At 41.0% G+C, this 20,195-nt stretch overlaps 1 protein-coding gene across 1 annotated transcript in view; it reads left to right on the forward strand.

Annotated features, from left to right (window-relative positions):
* The window catches only part of LOC138136767 (acid sphingomyelinase-like phosphodiesterase 3b), a 161,310-nt gene that overhangs the window by 98,863 nt on the left and 42,252 nt on the right, over window positions 1–20,195 (forward strand). Inside the window, exon 5 of the mRNA XM_069056065.1 lies at window positions 5,298–5,452. Within this exon, the coding sequence (XP_068912166.1) occupies window positions 5,298–5,452 (155 nt within the window). The remainder of the gene's footprint in view (window positions 1–5,297; window positions 5,453–20,195) is intronic.

A 20,195-nucleotide genomic window follows, 5' to 3' on the forward strand; every position in this document is an offset into this window, starting at 1 on the left:
GTTTCCGGTGAGATCGATGCCGTGCCCGCAAGTTCGAGCGTTTACAAGGCGGGAATTCAATCTGGAAGAATCCGGGGAAAGTTTGAATCTGTCGTGGGGATAAGGAACATTTTAAAAACAGACGGAAAGGGTTTCCGTGTGATTTAGTGGAAAAAATTACGCTGATAAATAATTCATGGCTGGAAGCAGCATCCGGAACGCAGGATGTCGCATTTACCATCTTAGTTGTTGGAAAAATGACCGCACGTAGACTAATCTGTCCTTTATGAAGAAGGGAGGACGTGTGGAGGGTCCTCGCGGAGGATCACTCCTGACAGATGGTTTCTCGATCGATCCTTTGCACATGAATGTCGTTTTTATTTCTTGTTTGTTAATTACTCTGTGTCCCTCATCTGTCAGGGCTTTTTCAATTAGTCCTGCGAAAAATTTCACGCAGGTATAAACAGGAAGGGTCATTATCGGTGATCCCTCCGAATCGTTTCATCCCAAATACCCAAACCTTCAAAACTGGCCAAGCAGATGATTTACATACAACTATAGCAAATAGTTGGACCGTTTCGATTAGTTTGAAATTCCAATTTGGTTGGAATTGATAAAATGCACTCGTCATCCAGAAACAGTTTTTCCGGAGGATAAACTCGAACGAAATTGTTCCTTAATCCGAGTGGAGTCAAGCTTTATTTATTTAACTCGAATTCACTCGCTTTTATTTACTCAGACATATCCATAAACTTAAAACGAATTCGCAATAAGTAAACAAAGTTTAATGATATAGAGCACAAGAGTCCTGCTAAGTAATTAAACTTTGGCCCGCAAAAATAAAATCGTGAGGAGACAACTGTACGGTTCCACTCGCAATTATTGACTTGGAGATGTTGAACCGAAGCGGAAATGTTCCAGGTGTGGGACGATTCCGAAAGGCATCCAATTAAGCTTTTACTCATTTTTATTGCTTCTGGAATCTTAGACATTTTTTTTGACTTTGTCTAATTATTGCACAATTCAGGGAGGTTCACAGTAGAAGTTTTCCGCGGGAAATCTTTCTGAATTTCCCACTGTCCTCCTGGAAACAGCCTGAGACTTTTCTGTATCTCCCACAGCCGTTTCTGTATCTATATCTTCTTGTACCTTCCATATGTCCCTCTGTATCTCCCCTGGATCTTCCGTCTTAGATCTCCGTGTATCTCGCTGTATTTCTCCTGAAATTCTCATTACAGATATCCCTGTAGCTCCCCTCCCCTAAATCTCTCATTCCTGATCTTCCTGTATGTCTTTTGGATTCCCCCCAATTTCCCATAGTAGATGTCTCTCCTTGTCAGATTTTCCTGTATCTTCTCTCCTCGCTTTCTCATTCCATTCCACCTTGTCTATTCTGGATCCTCCCATCTTAGATCTCCCTGTATCTCCAGAATTTCTCATTCCGGATATCTCCCATGGATGTCTTTGTATCTGCCTCGGATCTCCCATTCCTCATCTTCCTGTATGTCTTAATCCTCTTTAATCTCCCATCCTACATCTCCATCGATCTCCCTTGTCGGATCTTCCTGTATCTTTCATAAATCTCCTTATATCTCGTTTGGATCTCCTATTCTTTATCCCCTCTCTCGTATTTACTATAAACATCTCTAAATTTTCCCCAGATCTCCTTGTATCTCCCACAAATCTCCCTATATCTCTCCTCGATTTCCCATTCCAGATCCATGTCTCTCCCAGTGTCACCATTGGATCTTCCATCCTCCATCTCTCATTATTCCGCCTGTGTCTCCCCGGATTCTCCCAGCTTAGATCTGTATCTCGCTATATCTCCTGAAGTTATCATTCCGGATATCCCTGAATCTCCCATGGATCTCCATGTACCTCCCCTGGATCTCCCATTCATGATCTTCTTGTATCTCTTTTAGATTTCCCTTAATCTCCGATCCTATATTTCCCTTCTCAGATCTTCCTGTATCTTTCATAAATCTCCTTATGTCTTCTTTGGATCTCCCATTCTTTTCTCCCACAAATCTTTCTATATTTCTCTTCGGTTTCCCATTTCAAATCCATGTATCTCCCATAGTTCTCCCAGGGTCTCCAAAGAATCTCCCATCCTAGATCTCTCAAAGTTCCGTCTGTGTCTTCCCTGGCTCTCCCATTCAAGATCTCCCTCTATTTCCTCCAGATTTCCTCCAATCTCCCCGGAGCTGCCTAGATCTTCCTTGCCAATTCTCCTTGTATCTTCCGTGGATTTACCATACTGGATGCCTCTACATCTCGATGAGGTATCCCTAAATCTCCCTAGGTTCTCCCTGTTTCTTTCACAAACTTTCCTATATCTCTCTTCAACTTCCCATCCCAGATCTCCTTTCTTTCTCCGGTTGTTTCCGTATCACACATGGATTTCCATATATCTCCCTTAAATCTCCCATCCTGGATCTCCCTAGATCTCCCTTCTCTGTCTTTCATAAAACTCCTTATTTCTCCTTTGGATCGCCCATGCTTGATCCTCTCCCTCGTATCTCCGCCAAATACCTAGACCTGCCTATATCTCCCACAAGTCTTCCTATATCTCTCCTCGATTTCCCATTCCAAATCCATATATCACCCAGAATTCTCCCTGGATCTCCCATCCTAGATATTTCGTAGTGTGTTTCCCCTGGTTCTCCTATTCGAGATCTCCCTGTATTTTCCCCAGATACCCTCGAATCTCCCTGAAACTCCCTGTATCTTCCATCCCAATTCTCTTAGTAGCTTCCTTTGATTATCCATTCTAGATGGCCCTGAATCTCGTTAGACTCTCCCTGAATCTTCCACGAACTTTCGTATATCTCTCCTCAACTTCTTTTCCAAGATGTCCTTTCTTTCTCCAGCTGTTCCATATATCTCCCCTTAATCTTCTATCCTAGATCTCCCTTCTCAGATCTTCCTGTATCTTTCATGGATCTCCCTATATCACCTTTGGATCACCCATGGTCGATCTCCTCCATCGTACTCCCCCATATACCTATAAATATCCCCCATATCTCCCCGTATCTCCCACAAATATATCTCTCTTCGATTTCCCATTCCAAATCCATGTATCTCCCACAGTTCTCCCTGGGTCTCCATTGGATCTCCCATTCTAGATCTCTCACAATTCCGCCTGTGTCTCCCTGGTTCTCCCATCCGAGATCTTCCTGTATTTCCTCCAAATACCCTCCAAACTCTTCGGAACTCCTTGAAGCTTCCTTCCCAGTTCTCCTTATACCTTCCTTAGATTTTTCATTATAGACGCTTCTAAGTCTCCCACAGGTATCCCGGAATCTCCGTAGACTCTCCCTGTAGCTTTCACGAAGTTTTCTATATCTCTCCTCAACTTTCCACACCAGTTCTCCTGCCTTTCTTCAGCTGTTCCCGTATCACCCATAAATTTCCATATATCTCCCCTGAATTTCCCGACCCAGATCTCCCTGGATTTCCCTGTATCTTCTTCAAGCTTTCTTGTATCTCCACCGACTTTCCTATCCCAAATCTCTTTGTATCTTCCTTTGAATTTCCACGTATTTCCCATGGATCTCCCATTCTTGATCATTTCTTTTGTATTCCTTCCAGATTCTCCTGAACATCCTACGGGTCTCTCAGTATCTTGCTTACTTCTCCCATCCCGAGTCTCCATGAACCTCTCCGAAATCTCCAAGTATTCTGATGAATTTCCTAGTCCTGATCCTCCAGTAACTCCCCCGGGTTACCCCGAATCTCCCCAATTCTCCGTATATTGTCCACCACAGACTCCTTGTACCTTCCCAGTACCTTTCATCCATAAAATAGAAAATTGCCCCCACGACCACACCCTTACAATATTCCTAACAGTTTTCTTCTTTGCAACTAGCAATGCAATATTGCTCTTTCTATTTCTTTATTTGTCCATTAAAGCAATCGGGATAGAAACGATACATTTCTGCGATCCAAACTGAAGCATGAATACACAAATGGCGAAAGGTGTCCTGAGCCAGGACATACAACACAAAGCTCACAATTCTGAAAGACAAACATGTCTTGAGGAGGTATTAAGTGAACGGTGTGGTAAACGCTTAAAATAACAATTTGAGGAACGTGGCGCGAAACTGTTTTTCTTTTTATTTGAACAACGGTCTCGTAAAGACAGAAGCAATTAAAATGTTATTTATCCTTCTCAGTTGGGAATTAATTTTGAATTTTCTCAAAAGCAAAGTGAAGCTGTTTTGACAAAATAAACAATACTGAAGTGTTTTGTGGAAATACATTTTGGAGAAAATATTTGTGCGTTAGTTTTCCAGGACTAATTTGTACCTTTCAGTTTTGACACGAAACAGATCGTCTCTGTTAAAATATGCAAAAGCTTTCCATAAGTTATATCTATGGTAATAAATAATGCAGCCATTAGACTAATTACACATAGAGGAAGGTGGTGCACGTCAGAATGTAACGCAGATGAATGGGCCTAAAAACGTTTTTTTTTTATCAGTCATGATATCAGTTCAGATTGTTTTTTACGGAAATTAGACGCCCACGAGAAATCAATCCCGTTCCAAAAGCAAATCGTTCTCATTCCTGTACGGCGAGCGGTCTTGACGCTTGTGCAAATAGCAAATCTTCAGATATGCAAGCAATTTATTGTGGAAACATCCAGATCCGTGATTTTCGAAATGGCTTCGGATATCGCGTGAGGATCAGCGGAACTCCAATAATAAAGCAAATATTTCCAGATTGTTAATATAAATAAACTTCGATCTCGGCGGTATTAAGTCGGATGAAATTTGGGAAAAAACCTATCTCGTCTGGAGCAACGTTTTGTTCATTTCACCGCGTTATTGAAACCGCCGCGGAAATCTCAAGAAAATCCGAGTGCAACAACGGACAGAGAAACGCTTTCAGACGCGGCTCTTGAAACTTTCCGCGACGTTGTCTGCGGAATTCGCGCCGACTCAGCTTCTCAGGTGAGATTGTCGTGATGTTTATGATGTGTCAGGATCAGATCTGCGAGAAGCTGTCCCCGGGGAGCGGTAATGTCCGAGCGTCTGGAAATTGGACGTCGTCCTTTGACGATGTGTCCGACCCGCATATGTATATAACGAAAGGTTATTTCGCCGCCTCCATTGGTATTCCGAACAATATTGCCGTTGCCGAAATCTGCACCCATAAATATTGGATTTTTAATCCGGGACTGGAGGAGTCATTCCGGGACAGTTGTGCGCCTAAATATGAGTCTCGAACAGTGCACGTGGTCTGGAAAGTCTCTGCAATAATTGTCCGCGAAGAGGGAATCGTTGTCTGACCGCACTTTTTCTTTTTTTTTTCAGGTGGATATTACATGATAGAACACAAGATGCTCAAACTGCAAATTGTCGTCCTGAATACGAATCTAATGAAGAAAAGCGACAACGACGAAGAGGCGACGGAACAATGGAAGTGGCTGCACACGGTCCTGGAAAAGTTCCAAAGGAACGATGAAACGGTAAGCTCTCTTTAATGATTCCAACATTAGTCCCTCTAAGAAGTCCCTAAATAATAATTGTACAGCTTGAACGTTGAATGTGCCAATTAGGAACATGTGTCATCGATTTGGCACTCCTTTCGAAGGACACTGAAGGTCAAGTTAAATAAAAACGAATCTGGGTATACTTCCAGGACCTGTCTCGATCTTTGACACTCCATACCGAATCACCGTGTCCATCTGCTCGAGTTTCTTGCTTTAAACATACTAAATCCAAGCGGAAATGTTTCGGGTGTGTTGGGATTCCGAAAGGCATCCAACAATTTTCTTTTTCTAATCTTTCTTAAAAAAAATTAGAATCTTAAGACCAATGAAGAAAGAGCATTAGCATCTTATGAAATACATTTTGACTGATTTCAACTGAATGGGGATATATTTTGTTAACAACTGTACGAAATATGACTTGACATACATGTCATAATCAGCTTCGTATATTCTTCAAACATGATTTGGACACTTTATCCTTCTTCTACTTTCACGCTCAGAACACCTCTTCCTTCCTTCCACGAACTTGCATTATTGCCTTCACGTGATCCTTCAGAAATATTTTTTTCTTCTTTTCAACATGTTATTTATCATTTTCACCATTCTTTTTCAACTGTTACATCCACCAGATACCTTTCTGATCTACCACGAGTGAAGCAATTATTGAATTCCTCCTAATTGTTCTTCATTTCTTCCTTTAAGAGCTATAAAGATCAAATTAAATAAAAAAAAATCTGGGTATACTTCCAGGACCTGTCTCGATCTTTGACACTCCATACCGAATCACCGTGTCCATCTGCTCGCGTTTGTTGCCTTAAACAAATTAAATCCAAGCGGAAATGTTCCGGGTGTGTTGTGATTCCGAAAGGCATCCAACAATTTTTTTCTAATCTTTCTAAAAAAAATGTAGAATTCTTAAGACCAATGAAGAAATGGCATTAGCATCTTATGAAATACATTTTCATTGATTTCAACTGAATGGGGATATTTTTTGTTAACAACTGTACGAAATATAACATGACATCATGTCATAATCAGCTTCGTATATTCTTCAAACATGATTTGGACACTTTATCCTTCTTCTACTTTCACGCTCAGAACACCTCTTTCTTCCTTCCACGGACTTGCATTACTTCCTTCACGTGATCCTTCAGAAATATTTTTTTGTTTTTTTCAACATATTATTTATCATTTTCATCATTATTTTTCAACTGTTACATCCACCAGATACCTTTCTGATCTACCACGAGTGAAGAAATTACTGAATTCTTCCTAATTGCTCTTCATTTCTTCCCTTATGAGCTATAAAGATCAAGTTAAATAAAACAAAAATCTTTGTACACTTCCAGGACCTGTCACGATCTTTGACACTCCATACCGAATCACCGTGTCCATCTGCTCGAGTTTCTTGCTTTAAACAAATTAAATCCAAGCGGAAATGTTTCGGGTGTGTTGGGATTTCGAAAGGCATCCAACAATTTTCTTTTTCTAATCTTTCTTAAAAAAAATTAGAATCTTAAGACCAATGAAGAAAGAGCATTAGCATCTTATGAAATACATTTTGACTGATTTCAACTAAATGGGGATATATTTTGTTAACAACTGTACGAAATATGACTTGACATACATGTCATAATCAGCTTCGCATATTCTTCAAACATTATTTGGACACTTTATCCTTCTTCTACTTTCACGCTCAGAACACCTCTTCCTTCCTTCCACGAACTTGCACTACTACCTTCACGTGATCCTTCAGAAATCTTTTTTTCTTCTTTTCAACGTGTTATTTATCATTTTCACCATTCTTTTTCAACTGTTACATCCACCAGATACCTTTCTGATCTACCACGAGTGAAGAAATAACTCAATTCTTCCTAATTGCTCTTCATTTCTTCCCTTATGAGCCATAAAGATCAAGTTAAATAAAAAAAAAATCTGGGTATACTTCCAGGACCTGTCTCGATCTTTGACACTCCATACCGCATTACCATGTCCATCCGCTCGCGTTTGTTGTCTTAAACACATTAAATCCAAGAGGAAATGTTCCGGGTGTGTTGCGATTCCGAAAGGCATCCAACATTTTTTTTTCTAATCTTTCTAAAAAAAAATTAGAACTCTTAAGACCAATAAAGAAAAGACATTCAACTCAATGATGATATTTTTATTAACGACAGTACGAAATACAATATGACATACATATTATAATCAGAAAGTACAAAGTAATTTCATGCGTTCTTCAAACATGATTTGGACACTTTACTCTTCTTCTTCTTTCACTTTGAGAACACCTCTTTCTTCCTTCTATAGACTTGCATTACTTCCTTCACGCGATCCTTCAGAAATATCCTTTTTCTTCTTTTCAACATGTCACCATTCTTTTTCAACTTTGCAACCTTTCTGATCTACCACGAGTGAAGAAATAATTAAACTCTTCCTAATTGCTCTTCTTTTCTTCCCTTATTAGCTAAAGAAACCAATTCTCGAGTCTCAGAAACGTTTGTAGTAGTCTGAGAAGATTTAAAATCTCTACCTCCAGGATCTTTGACGCCTCCATAGTCGCCTAGGTTTCCACAACTTTCTGTATTCTTGAATTGAAAAGTGTAAAGATTTAATTTAGAGCCTGTAAACATTTTTTTAGCTGCAAAACTTTCGAGTAAAATCGCAACAACAATCCCACCCTTCCGTGCGCCGCAATGGATACAATATAAATAATGGCGGTAATAAATTCGGCAACGAAAAAGTTATTTATATTTACTTAGCTACTTGTTTATGTAAGACGGGCGGAAGCGCAATTACTATATTTTATCTTTCGTGTTTTTTCCCGTGTTGTTCGTGATATTTCGTTCCCGCTTTGCCGTTATGGCATTCATCATTCCTCTTTTAATTAAATAAAACAAGAACTGCCAACGGCACTCATCCCCCTTCGGCCTGTCATCCAGAGGCGGCTCGTGCGCATTCAAATCGTCTCAAAAAGTATACAATAGTCATCGGCGAGCCGCACCATCTCTGGACATTGTATTACTGGTTGCATAGCTTGGATTTTTTCCCGGAGATAAGTTTTTATCGATCCCGCCCCCGACCGAAATTTCGTATTCGCGTATCACGATGTTGTCTCTTTGAAACGATAGAAGCGGTACTTGGTGAACGTCACTTTCAATTTGGAGTACGTGCGCTGCATTTGTGATTTATGTCGTCGTCGTCGTCGAAAGTTTGGTAAAAGAGCAAAGCAAAGGGCCTCGTCGCGATAATTCAACGCGACCGGAACAGTTCGGCAAATTATAATTAATGAGTTTCGTTATCTCTGGTGTGTTCAAATGACCGGTTTATTTAATTGTTTTTGCACAGTGCTCGACATGGGTATAACGAAGTCATTAAACTACACGTTTCCCCAAACACCCATAATTTTACAAGGGAATGGTTTATCTCGCTTTATGAATAATATATAAAGTTGGCATACGTTTCCATTTCAGGGCCGCAACTTACGCTCTTACACTTCCCCAATTATATTTCATCGAAAATAAACACACACAATGTATGCATAAGTTTTAGGTAACGGGGGTAATTAAATAGTGATGTTTTGTTAAACAGGAGGTTTGCGGGAGGTAATCAACTCGGAAAGTTATACAGTTAGGTGGTTGTCTTGTAGCGAAGGTCCGGCAGTTTCAAATTAAAATTATGACGGCAGCTACGAGATAATCCATTGTAATGTTATCAACTATATGATTAAACTCAAACTGGAAAATGCACACCCTACGCTACATCATAAACGCTTCACGTCCATCCAAATATTGACCGCGGCCACCGTTGCTTAATTAAATTAGTTTAATTCTTTTCAGACGAGGCATGGTTCCTCTCCAGATCTTACAATAATAGACTACTTTATTTATCTATATCACTGAGCGTCGTGGCCAAACGCTTAGCGCGCCGCTTTGCATTCGAGAGGTGCCGGGTTCGAACCCCGGTGCCGCCTGACCTGGTGTGGGTTTTTTTCATATCTTGATATGAGTACTGGTCTCTTATCACAAAGATAAGGTGAACTCTGGGTCAGTATTCACCCCTCACTACCTCTCACCTTCCTTCCGGACCCATCCTCACCGTACCCATCCCGAATCTTCCCGTCAGTGTGGACTGACAAGGCTTTGGAGAGCCACCGTAGCCCGCCCTTCCTCGGGAACAACCACGTTTTATTTTTTGTAGGAAAACTGCTAATTCATCGGATTAAAGCGCCACAATTTTAATTGCAAGTTGCAAAAATCAACTGATCCCGTAATCTCCCGCGTGAGGTCAGCAGCTTGCCCAATATTTCCCAGTTTTCGTCATAGCCCCCATTGTCCTCCCCGTCGCGCAATGAATTTAAAACGACGACGCTCCGCCGGACGCCCGATCAAAACTAAGCACCGGAACGTCCCGATGTCGCTCATAATTCATCCCGGAAAAAATCCCGAAACAATTGGCCCAAGAAAACGGCAATTACGAGGCGACCGTCGCGACGTCTGCGATTAACAAGGCCCGGTCCGGCACCGGATCGATTCCAATTTATTCCGGCAAAAATTTTCCGCCTGACGAATACATGTATCAGAAAAACGCGCCTCGTAAATTACGCACCTGTGCGTGCACATTTAATTAAAAACGAAAACACAAAACGAAGCGAAAAGAGTATCGGGGGTGGGCTAACAAGACTGAATTTTACAAATGAAAAACGTAATCCTTTTTCTTCCTTGCTGCCAATTAGGGGTGGTTTTGACGGTGGCTAAGCACGACAAGGCGTAATTATATTACGCAACTGCAATCAGATTTTGGGGTAATAAGGGAGATGAGGATCGAGGCCAGCAGTTCCGCCAGATCTGAATCCGCTGGACTTTGGAAATCTTGTAACATATAAAGTATCTCGTCAAAGAAATACCTCGTGGGGTGCTGTGGCCAAGAGCGTGGCGCGCTACTTTGCACTCAGGAGGTAGTAGGTTCGAACCCCGGACCAGATGTGGGTTTTTTTCTGGGGTTTTTCCACACCACGCATGATATGCACACCCAGTACCTACCATGACAATTTTGACCCCATCAGACCCATCGAATGTGTCCCAAGAGACTATCAGAGATGATGCAGCAGCCGGCCCCCTCCTCCCCAAGGAGAGATTGAAAAAAATGTTCCTCTTTTTTGAGATAGTTTTCTTTACGAAGTGCGACGGAGGAATAAAATGTGGTAATTTCCAAATCCAGTGGAAAAATTTTGGAACGACAGGAAATAAACGTATTTTTTTAAATTCTTGTAATGAGAGTGGTAAAGAATTTTTCTTTGTCAGAGAATTAGACACTGGCTGGCTCTGTGAATATTTAATAAAGTATGACTATATTTCCTTCACAAATTACTGAAATGGATCTAGTTGGCGCCGCATCCGGCAGAGCGGAAGTAGTAACGAGCAAAGAAACAAGAAACTATCATTTCTGGAATAATTGGAACGATTCGAAGACGTAAAGTAGAGCATTTCCATCAAAAATAAATGAAATTAATTAATGAAGCCCCGGTGGAGAGCAAACAAAAAACTTGAGACTCGAGTTTTAATAATAGAGAAGGAAATTGAGCGAATTAAGGACGCTCAGCTTAATTACACTAGGTGGTTTAATCGAATCGTGGAGAAAAAATAATACCCGCTGCAAACGCAGAGACCGTTTCCATTACTCGGCGAAATCATACGAGATGAGTTAGTGCACATTGACTATGTTTAAAATGGGCGATAAAAGCGCAAATAAATAAACCGAAAACAGGCACTTGAGCTTGATGCCTGTTTTCGCGGGGGCAATAAATAACACCCGGAAACGCATAACAATAGACATTAGACGTAAGCACAGGATACACAGCCAATAATTCAGCGTCGTTATTGTCGTGTCATTTTTTCCTCGGCCTCTTTTCTCTGCGCGAAACGTGTAAATGCAGCAACCCCGCTAAGCCGATTCGGGGTGCTTTGTGCGGCCAATACCCAACCGGAAAATGGAACAGGAAGAAAATGACTGGAGCGGTCGTGTCCTTCGATACGCGTTTTATTGTCGCAGGATCTTAACGACGATTCTGTCGTCAAGTTTCCAAGTCGAGCCTCGTAGACATCTCGTAACATATAAAGCATCTCGCCAAAGCGAAACCTCGTGGGGTGCTGTGGCCGAGAGCGGGGCGCGCTAGTTTGCGCCCGGGAGGTGCTAGGTTCGAATCCCGGAACAGCCGGACCAGATGTGGGCTTTTTTTCTGGGGTTTTCTCACACCATGAATCTTGATATGCACCCCCAGTACCTAATGTGCCCCAAGAGACTATAGGAGATGATGCACCATCCAGCGCCCGTCCCCAGGGAGAGATTGAAAAAATTGTACATTTTTTTTTGAGACAGTTTGCTTTACGAAGTGTAGCGGTGGAATAAAATTTGGTAATTTCGTGAGTAATTAGCTCCGAGAGAGACAGAACGAAGCGAAGATGAAGTGGAGAGCGCAGCGCCATAATTTGGTAAGCCTCGAATATTTACTGCATTCGAGGACGATATATCATCGTTATTTTGTCCGGTAAAGTCCGTCCCGTGTTGCATTCTTGGCGGGGCAACCTTGAGCGATGATGCCGGCGGCTTAAGCCGGGAAAATACGCCCCTAAATATATATTTGGCTTCCAGTTATGTGACAACGTCGGGTCTAAGCTTTCTCGGGATCAGGACGAGAAGAGCGATACGGGCGTCGCGACGCTCTATACACTTTAAAACAAAGATTACGGCGTCGCTGCGAGCACGACGTCGACGTCAATTAAGTTGTGACGGACCGGATAAACAAGACGCGTCGGGAAACTGGGGTGTTAAAATGAGCACATAAAATATATTTATTACGGTAGGAGGTGAATGGAGGCCCCATCTGGGCCGAGATCGATTTATCGATGTGTCAAATGGGGACGGGTGGAAACCTGCAGGAAAGAATTCAAAGGATTCGTTACAAGATAATCGTCGGAACATTAAATATTATTATTGTGCCGTTAAGGCTTGGGAATAAAATAATTGGCAATTTTCTTTCTGGGAGAGAACTACAATGCCGCAGTTTGCTCAAGACTTGACGTAATTAATGGAAAATTTAATAAGTAGCACGATGTTTGTTTACTCAGAAAGCTAACTAAAAAACTACAAAGACTAGAATTTGACGTTGAAACAGGATGACTTTAATATAACAGTGAAGCCTTTTGATTTAATTAATGAAAAGAAAATAAGTATTACAAAACGAACGAATTTATTTAGGGATTAACAAAAACATGTGGGAGAGTTGCTAAATATTTTCGTTTCATGTTTGTCTTCAAAAGATGAAAAAATAAATAATTTGTATAAATCCATACCAATTACTGGTCATAAAGAACAAAATACCATTAATTGGATTATATTGGAAGAAGTAAAAACATTCACTCTTTTATAGGTCCTAAAAGGGCGCATTTATGAATAAGATTCTAAAGGATCAATCTTATTCACTTTCTCGTCCTTAAAACAGAAAATATTTCTCAAACGAGAACCGAGCTCTGTGGCCAAGCGCCTAGCGCGTCACTTTGCATTCGAGAGGTCCCGGGTTCTAACCCCGGTACCGCCTGACCTGGTGTGGGTTTTTTTCATAAGTTTCCCCACACCATCACATCGTGGTATGAGCACAGGTCTCATTATCACAGATAAGGCGAATGCTGGGTCAGTTTCAACCTCTCAGTACCTTCCGGACCCATCCTCACAGTACCCATCCCGAATCTTTCCATGAGTGTGGCTGAAAAAGCTCTGGGGAAAGCCTCAGAAGCCCCGCCTCCCTTCGGGGGGGAATGAAAGAGATGCATAAAAGTATGCAAGGCTTGTAGAGCAAATTGTTTTTATTTTTTGTATAAAAGCTACATCTTAATAAAAATAAGAGATTTTATGAAAATAATTGCTAAACAAGCGTTGTTCAAAGTACAAAATGATGAAACCCGTCTAGGTATTTCATATCTTTTCGCATAAAACATTTTAATTAACTTGCCCTGTCTCGCCGTTATTACTTTTTCCACTGTAGCGATTTTCCCCGGAATGCATTCAAGTAAACACTTCTTTGGTTGTTTTTTTGATGTCTTTACCTCTTGAACTTGGGGTTTTTAGTGATGATGAACGACACGAGCGTCGCCATTAACACGCTATTCGTTTTCCTCTAGATCTTAATCACTGTCGGTGTACGATTGCCATACCATCGTGGCCATTAACGAGAGAAACCGTCAAGATTTTACCGTCACGGCCATTAGTCTCGACTTCGACGAAGACAACAACTTGTGCAATAAAGCTCCCCCGCAATCGACAAATAACGGTTATACGCCGACATGATGTAGTCTTAGCGGCGGTTTAACAGCTCCACACAAAAGCTCCAATTCACCGTGTAATTAAATGCAGTAAAATGACGTTCAACGGTACAATTTGCATTACTCTGACGTGATCCGTCGACAGCGCTCCCAGCCGTTATTTCGTGATGGTTTTACTGTTGCAACCATTGTCTAACAATTACGACGCGTTTGTTGATTTTCTCCCGAACGGAAGTGTTGCAAAGGTAAACGTGCCAGGGGTGGATCATCCAACAACCTAGAAAATTCGATTAAATTTTAAATTCCAAATCTAGAATAAAATGTGGGTTAATGCTCAAATAACAGGTCCAAACGGCAGCACCGAATCCTCTCGGAGATTTTAAATCTCAACACCGGAGGCGCTAAACCCCAATCTCTCTCCGCAACTTGGCAAAGTAGTTAAACTATTTTTACCCTTTCCGGATTGAAATCGCACGTATTGACTAAGCAGTTCACCTGTGCCACCCTTCGCTCCTGTCCTTTGCAAACTTTAACGTTTGCTTGATGCTAATTTAAAATCTGATGCAAATCGGGTCTCATCCAGATTATAGCCGATAATCTATATTGATATCGAGAACCCCGGAGTGGAATAGCTATATTAGGCCAGTCGAATAAAATGGCTTTCAGTAATCCCGTGTCGGAATTGATGGGCGGTCGTGTGTGGGGTCGGAGTTCAACAAGGAGGCGACCTGGGCCTTGCCGTGTTCTCACCCAGTCCTACACCGCTATATTTACGAGCAACGTTACAAGTCGCGCGAGTAGGAGTGGTGGTGTGGGAAAACCACTGAAAAAAAACCCACACCCGTTCTGGGATTCGAACCCGGTACGTTCCGAGCGCAAAGCGGCGCGCTAAGCGCTTGGCCACAGCGCTCGCTTTAAGTGGACAGTACTGCGCGATACAAAAGAGTACTACTAGTGGATAAAATTGTTTGAGAGAGTGAACGATAAGTTCGCAGGAAACTCATTCGGGTAATTTTGAAAAGCTCTGTGGACAAAAGAAGCGTCGAATGTGCCCGAAAAAATTGCAAAAGTATATTTTTCACAGAGAGAAGATGTCATTACCGGCGTGTTATTTTTCTTTTAATGGCGCCCTCGCGGAACGTCAAACGACGAGATCGCGTAATTCGAGCTTAGATGTGTTTATCCTGACAAAGGAACAAATGGCTCCTATCGGTATCCGATATTGAACAAAGGATATTGTCGTGATGTTGCATCTATCAGAACGGCGGCTCGAATTTCTCTTGGAGAAGTTGGATCAAAGCTCCCCGGCTGTTTGTTCAAGGGAGAATCTCGCTCGCAACGGATATTCGAACGGTGCGTAATACCGACATGTCCCAGTTTGAAGTTACGATGAAAAATATCCAAAAACTTCGCCTGTCTGTCTCTGGGCGCTAATATCTCTCGCGCAACTTCCAAGTCTCGCCCTTCTGTTTGCGCACAGATTTTTACGTCTGCTCAAACGCAGGTGTAATTGGGGTGAACCGTCCAACAGGTCCTCACCAAATAAATCAAACTTATCAAGCGGTTTCATGCATCGCGACGCTAATATATGGCCTCGTAAATTCGCAGTAATGAGGTTATTTTTCGATTATTTATGGGGTCAAGGGGACCTGATAAGAGATAAGCTCTGGCGGCACGGAGGCGGCGCCCCCTAAAATTATCCCCTCAAGTGGGAATTTTTCGATCGGGGGGTTAAGCAATGGCGCGCGTGGACACTGTTTGGATGGGTGGCCGTAACATATAAAGTATCTCATTAAAGCATTGTTATGTGGGGTGCTGTGGCCAAGAGCGTGGCGCGCTGCTTTGCACCAGAGAGGTCCGAGGTTCGAATCCCGGAACAGCCTGACCTGATGTAGGCTTTTTTTCTGGGGTTTTCCCACACCGTGCATCTTAATATGCACCCCTGGTACCTACCACCACCATTCAATGTGGCCCAAGTGATACGAGGTGATGTAGCAGCCCGCGCCGCCCCCAGGGAGAGATTGAAAAAATTGTTAATTTTTTTTTTGAGACAGTTTGCCGTTCGGTTTATCTAACGAGCCTGCAGTGTTAACAAAGATCGTCCAATCGGATCTGGTAGAAATTAAAGCGGAGAACGGAGTACACGAAAGACGAAGAGATATAAATCGGTAGTTTTAAGCGGCCATTAGAGAAGACGGTTTGTTTTCGGAGAGTGTAGTGAAGAATTCTCGGAGCGTTTCAATTTCCGTCCATAGATTGCCATTCAATTTGGCGCAGCCGTTTCTTTAAATTATAGCCGGAACAGTGTGAGGATCTCGAGGACGTGCACATACACGGGGCGACTCCATTAATATTTTTAATGAAAATAAAAGTCGGTGGAAATTAGAGCGGCAATTTCCCATCGGTAAAAAAAATTTTCCATATCAAATTTCCTGGGACATTAAAAGCGAGCGTAAACACGCCGGGAGCTATTAATCCTTTGCGTCGCGAAACGAGGACACCTTATGACCCCATAATTTGGCCGTACGTCGGCAAGCTTGCCCCTAATCCAATTTTTCTTTATTATGATTGTACGAAGGGCGTAAGGGTTAGAATCGCGTCCGCTAATTCCGTCCGGGGGGCAAATTTTTAATGTCGCCGTTGCAATTCAAAAGGGAACAAGATGAAGGCATGTCACGTAACTATTGCTTTGTTCCCTTTGTTTCGGCGCCGTAAAAAATAACGTTGCGTGAAATAAGGAATCGCGAGATTTCGGAGCCTCTACATCTGTTCGCTGTTATCTCGTTTGCTCCGATGCGTTATTCCGGGGATCCCCGGAATGAGGACGCAACGGCGCTGTCCCTCCCGCGGCATTACGGATTCGCATACGAAACAGACATCGATCAAACGCATACGAGCGCCGGGGCGCCGTTCATCTTCCGGCCCCCGGCCAGATGCTCTCGCAACGCCGCCCCCCGTTTATTGTTTCCCGGAATATTTGCCATAACGCAAAAAAATTACGTGGCGATTACTGCCGGCCGGAGACGGTGATTTATGACGGGCGAAAACACGACGCCGCACGAAAAACACAAACGGAAGGACTGGTTTGGCCGCGAGGACGACAGCAGGACAATGAGAGGCCACAAATATTATGCGGGAATTTTCACAGGAATTTCCACGACGTGCGACTCGACGAAAATTGGTCGATGTTTTTCCAAGGAAATTAATTTATTAGGATTTTAATTGCCAGATTTGACACCTTTGGATTATTAAATACATCATTCCATAACTCTAAAAAGAAAGAAAAGAAATTATTAAATAATAACATGTACAACCGCAGAATAGTTTGTAAACCAAGAATAATCACTCAGGGTTAGGTCTGTTCAATACGACGCCTGCAATTCTTGGCCTTCGATTTGTCATAGTTAAATCTATAAAACACAGTTTTTACCTTTGATTTAGCTCAAACAGAACCAGAGATATTTTTAATTTTCGTGAAAAAATATCCCGGCGCCTCCACCATTTTTGAAAAATTGTTGCAATTTTTTCCTTAATAACTGGTGAAGAGAGAATTTTGGAGTTGCTACACTCGATTCGCCTCAGCAAAATCTATAAAATACAGTTCTTAAATTTGACGCAATAGAAACGGTAACAGAGATATCGTTATTTTAAAAAAATTGTCCCGGCGCCTCCACCATTTTGCACAGTCGCCCCGCGCAACTGATCTTTCTAACGACATTATCGCGAAAAGTATCAGTTCTATCGAAATTTTGTTAATAACAAAATGTGTTTAGAATTAAATAAGCTACAAAAAAGATTCAGGTCAATTTCACGTAGGATCAACACAAGTCTGTGTGACCTGATTCAAATTATTTTTTTATTTTTCCACCCATTTCTTTACTCCTTGCTGTTCCCACTTCTGTTTCCTTATTTTTTGTAGCATGTTCCATTCCCTCTCTTGACTTTAATGATCCCGTCTGGTGAATTGTACACTCCCTCATGCATAAATTAAAATAGTGGACAGTTTAGCACTCCGTGGTCATCACTTATTACACACAAGTCACCGGATCGTTAGATTAATTTATTCGGCCCTAGTGGGGTTATTAGAGCCAGCCTGACGACTGGAAGGGCGCAAAGTGGAGACATTAGGACCACCGAATGAGCCGATACTTCATAGAGGTCAAGCACGTCAAGGGTCTTCACGGACTTGGAAATGGCCACTACACTAACTCATTTCTTGTTGTTGCTTTCGAACCTCTTATACTGTCTCTGGTATTAAGGGTTTAATGGCCGGGCACTTAGACGCAACGAAAGTTTCGAATGGATACTCATATCGAAAGCCACCCCCTTTATTTTTTGTTCTGGAACACACCCCGTGCACAATTGCACTTTTTCCTGGCTCGCACGGACAAAGCTCCGGTCCGGATTGTTCCGGGCGGCTGCGAATGACTCCGGTAAATCTGCCAGATTGCACCATCGTCCAGTACACACCTTAATTAACGAATTCTGGTGAAATCATTTGAGTATTTTTAACAGGGTGTTTTCTAATTTCTCACGAGGATAATCATGTAAATGTAATGAACGAAATTATTTAAAATATACTCGGCCCATTATTTTAATTATTGGAAATTGCGTGTTACTCTTCATAATTAAAACCAGTCGGGGTGGAAGTAATTTCCCTACAGTGATCCACATTTGACTGGGGAAAAATATGTCGACAGAGGAAACGCAAAATCTGTTTAACAATTTAATGAGTGGCTTGAAGTGAGAGCTGGAGAATAATGACTGTTTGTGATGGCACACAAATGATTACATATTATTAAATCTCGGTCATTATAGTACTTTTGGAAAATAAGACCGAGAATTTGTTGAAAAGAAGTTTCAAAACGTACTAACAAGAATCTACTACCTACGTCTGCAAAACTCTATAACAATGTGAATAAAGCTTTCTAGATAATTGTGTGGGCTGCATTATGCTCCGGTGAAGTTATAAATCGTTAAATTTGTTTTTCAAAGCTAAAAATAATTCAATTTTATCCCCATTTGGATTCATTATAAATTTAAAAGTGGAATCATGATTTAGAAAAAAATTCAGTAAAAAATTGAAATAAAAGCAGTACGTTTTTTAGCGTTACAAATCGAATATGATTGAAAATTACACTAAAACGTTCTTTATCATGTCTATATACTCTGTGAATTTTTTCAGAATTTTTGGACAACATTTAGATTTTTTTAATCTCACGGAAAAGGGGAATATTTCGCGGTGCGCTTTTGCACATCTCTTATGACTAAATTATCACAGCTATAACAGGACTGTCCAAGATTTCTCATAGGAAATTTTATGCTCTACAAAAAACATTCTCTTCAATTTTGCTTTATCTGTGTTACTTTTCGATACAGAAGTGAATTAATTTCGAAAAACGTAATTGTCAAAAATTAACAATTTTTATAAATTATTTAAACAATTTCCTAAATCTTTCCTCCGTTGCAAATGTACAACAGAATCTAAATAACTGATTTGTAGCGATCAACAAAAGTGCACTCGTAGATTGATTCGTACGAATATACTACAAAAACTAATGAATTTGTCAATTGTCAATTTTTCTTTGGAGATTTGTTGTTATCGAATAATTTACAAAAAGAACTCGTCAGTGTATTTTTTCCAAATTTATTCTTCTTTTCTTGTACTCTTTTGATAAAACAAATCCAAGAAGACAGCGCCATCGTTGTTGCAGTTTACATTAACATAACCTCAAAAATGTTCACGCAATGAAGTAAACGACTTATTTCTACTTAGCCTATATTGATTTCTGCGCCTTTGCTCTGTTTCATTTATTTTCTAATTCTTCCACTTCTTCTGAATTTATCAAAATAAAAATAATACGTTTTCCAATGCTAAAAATCGAATATGATTGAAAATTACTTCCGATTGTTACTGAAAAGTTCTTTGTGGTATTTAGAGACTCTGTGATTTTTTTCAGAATTTTTGGACAACATTTAGATTTTTTTAATCTCACGCAAAAGGGGAATATTTCGCGGTGCGCTTTTGCACATCTCTTATGACTAAATTATCACAGCTATAACAGGACTGTCCAAGATTTCTCGTAGGAAATTTTATGCTCTACAAAAAAGATTCTCTTCAATTTTGCTTTATCTGCGTTACTTTTCGATACAGAAGTGAATTAATTTAGAAAAACGTAATTGTCAAAACTTAACAATTTTTATGAATTATTTAAACAATTTCCTAAATCTTTCCTCCGTTGCAAATGTACAACAGAATTTAAAGAACCGATTTGTAGCGTTCAACAAAACTGCACTCGTAGATTGATTCATACGAATATACTACAAAAACTACTGAATCTGTCAATTGTCAGTTTTTCTTTGGAGATTTGTTGTTATCGAATAATTTACAAAAAGAACTCGTC

The sequence above is a fragment of the Tenebrio molitor genome, chromosome 8 (assembly GCF_963966145.1).
Source record: "Tenebrio molitor chromosome 8, icTenMoli1.1, whole genome shotgun sequence".
NCBI lineage: Eukaryota > Metazoa > Arthropoda > Insecta > Coleoptera > Tenebrionidae > Tenebrio > Tenebrio molitor.